General features: G+C 34.2%; 1 protein-coding gene across 1 annotated transcript; it reads left to right on the plus strand.

Annotated features, from left to right (window-relative positions):
• Positions 1-245: 245 nt before the first annotated feature.
• LOC136222696 (ethylene-responsive transcription factor LEP) lies at positions 246-869 on the plus strand. Its single transcript, XM_066010428.1, has one exon. It carries the CDS (start codon positions 246-248, stop codon positions 822-824), a length of 579 nt encoding a protein of 192 aa, XP_065866500.1. The 3' UTR covers positions 825-869.
• Positions 870-2,755: the final 1,886 nt, after the last annotated feature.

Consider the following 2,755-nt stretch of genomic DNA (forward strand, 5'->3'; position numbering starts at 1 on the left):
TTTGTATTAGGAAACTCAATGTGTATAAGCATCCATCCACCCATTCGTTAATTATATATACAGATTTAGTAATAGATCATGTAATCTCTTTAAAAAAAAAAAAAAAAAGATCATGTAATCTAATTGTCCCTTGTAAAAGTTAATACAATATACATTATTTTATTATATAAGAGCAGTGAGAAATTGAAAAAGTGTAGGGGACACATTAGTAATTAAAAAGAAATGAAGGGCAAAATCAGTATAAAATGATGAAAAGATTAGACAAGGCGGCATCTTATATAAATGGCTCACATGAAAGAAAGAAAGACATAGAAAAGAAGAACATCTGTAGTTGTTCGTTTGTTAGTGATAAAATGATGAATCCATCTCCATCAAAGACAAAGAAGAAGAAGAAGAAGGAAAGACAAGAAGAAGAAGAAGAAGGAAGTGTAAGATTTGTGGGCGTGAGGAGAAGGCCATGGGGAAGATATGCAGCAGAAATTAGAGACCCTTCAACGAAAGAAAGGCATTGGTTAGGCACATTTGACACCGCTGAGGAAGCTGCCTTGGCCTATGACAGAGCTGCCCGCTCTATGCGTGGCCCCACTGCTCGTACCAATTTCATTTACTCCTCCGATATGCCTAATGATGATCAACAGCCCCCCATTATTACTAATGATGAGCTTCCTCCTTTTCCTCGTCACATTTCGGAAGATCAAACTGGGGAGGGTGGATCATATTTTGGTGGTGAGTATGTTCATAGCCCACTTTTTAGTAGAATGCCACCAGTTTCAGACACCCTACCAGATGCTTTTGATTTGGGTTCCTCGGCTTACTTTTTCTAATTATGCTCCAGCCTTTCTGTTTCATTATTTTATGTTGTCACTGATTGCTTCTGTGGGAGTGGGAGAGGGAGAAACCAATTAAGGTTATATATGGAGGAGTTTGTAACATATTATCCGAATGAGTTTGAAGTAATATCATATGACATTATTTCCAATTTGTCTCTCACCAACAAACTTCCATGGAATGGAACGTGACATGTCCGAGCACTATATATGTATTTAAACCCACTCCCATTTAGCATTAATGTCTAATGCAAATAAAATCAATGGATTCTTCTTCAAAATATACAGGAATTTCAACACATTTTTGCCAAAACAATAAAATAAATTCGGAACTACAAAAACATAAAATATTTCATGCCCATTCTTTGTACTTGATTCCTCTCTGCCCCATTTTATTGAATGAAAAATAATAATTTCCTTCATGTTGTAAGGAATGATAGTCGGCTATAAAAATAATGGTCTATTACCACATTAAAATTCAAGATTTAACAATACTTTCCAACGTCTCTAAATGTTTCCCTGTGCAAAGCCATGTCACAATAGGGATGTAAAAGGAGTGGAGAATCCATGATAAGGATCCACATAGGACGGGGATGGAGATAATTTTATCCTCCGTGAAGGGGATGGATCTCCGTCCAGTGGGATCCTCGTCCGTGCCCCATTAATCTCCGATGAGGATCCCCGATTATTCTCCGTGATAATTGATTTTTTTGGATGATTTAAGTACATTTTTAATTAGGTGATTTGTTGTTTTCAATTTTTAGTTTTTTGTGATTTGAAAAAATTGAGAATGGTTGTTAATACTTGGTATTATTAGCCACGGTTTCTTAAACATTTTTATCTTTACTTATTTTTTTTTTAACATAAGCGATGATTCCCCACAGAGAATGGGGAAGGGGGAATGTGAATAACATTTTGGAACATCCGTAAACGGGGAATGAGGATCTCCGCGGAACGGGGTTGTAGATGGGGAATCCACAACTAGTCGGTGATGGGGATGGAAAATGCATTCCCCACCACGCCCCGCCTCGTTTACATCCCTATGTCACAAGCATGATTAAATCGCATATCTTTAATTTTAACGACGCATAAAATCTTGTGTTGGTAAATTTAGTTCCACGACATATTGCATACAAGCGTTATAATGATTCCAACGCTTATGTTTTTAGTGTCGTAATTTTTTTTATATTATTTATTTTTAATTTCAGAAAATTTCACTACGTTTTAATAAAAGCTTAATACATCATTTTCCTCCTGAACTTGTCCAAAAAGTTTGATTGCCGATTGAACTTTTAAAGTGTTCCAGTAGCCCCCTGAACTTGCATAAAATGTTCAGTTAGTCTCCTAAACTTGCATAAAATGTAATCAATTAATCACTCGGTTGTAAAAAAATAAGTTAAATGTGGAAGATGTATTCTACGCATCTTAGACTGTTATTACATAATTAAAAAATAGATTAAAAATGAAGTTATTATTTGATCAACTATAAAAACTGTCTTCGTTGATATTAAAACTATAGAACTCCGATCTTGGTCGTTTTACTTTTTTTTAAGACATATGTAATACATATTCCGCATTTACCTTGCTTTTTTTCAACCGAGTGATCAATTGATTATATTTTGCGCAAGTTCAAGGGCTAACTGAACATTTTATGCAAGTTCAGTAGGCTATCAGAACACTTTGAAAGTTCAGGAGTCAATCAAACTTTTTAGACAAGTTCAGAAGGCAATGGCAAATGATATATTAAGCCTTTAATAAATCATCACAACGTAAATAAGACATCATTTTTTATTTTGTCTTTATTTCATGTCAAAAAATAGGTAAATTCTACGCTACTTTGTTGGGAAATAAAGTAATTCTACTTTGTTTTAGTATCCAATAGTAATTGAACATGTGTCAATAAAAATAAAATTAATTAAAATTAATAA

The sequence above is a fragment of the Euphorbia lathyris genome, chromosome 3 (genome assembly GCF_963576675.1).
Source record: "Euphorbia lathyris chromosome 3, ddEupLath1.1, whole genome shotgun sequence".
NCBI lineage: Eukaryota > Viridiplantae > Streptophyta > Magnoliopsida > Malpighiales > Euphorbiaceae > Euphorbia > Euphorbia lathyris.

Bases quoted from the DNA above. Each gene is read 5' to 3' on its own strand.
- LOC136222696 (XM_066010428.1), top strand. From the start codon at position 246: ATGATGAAAAGATTAGACAAGGCGGCATCTTATATAAATGGCTCACAT.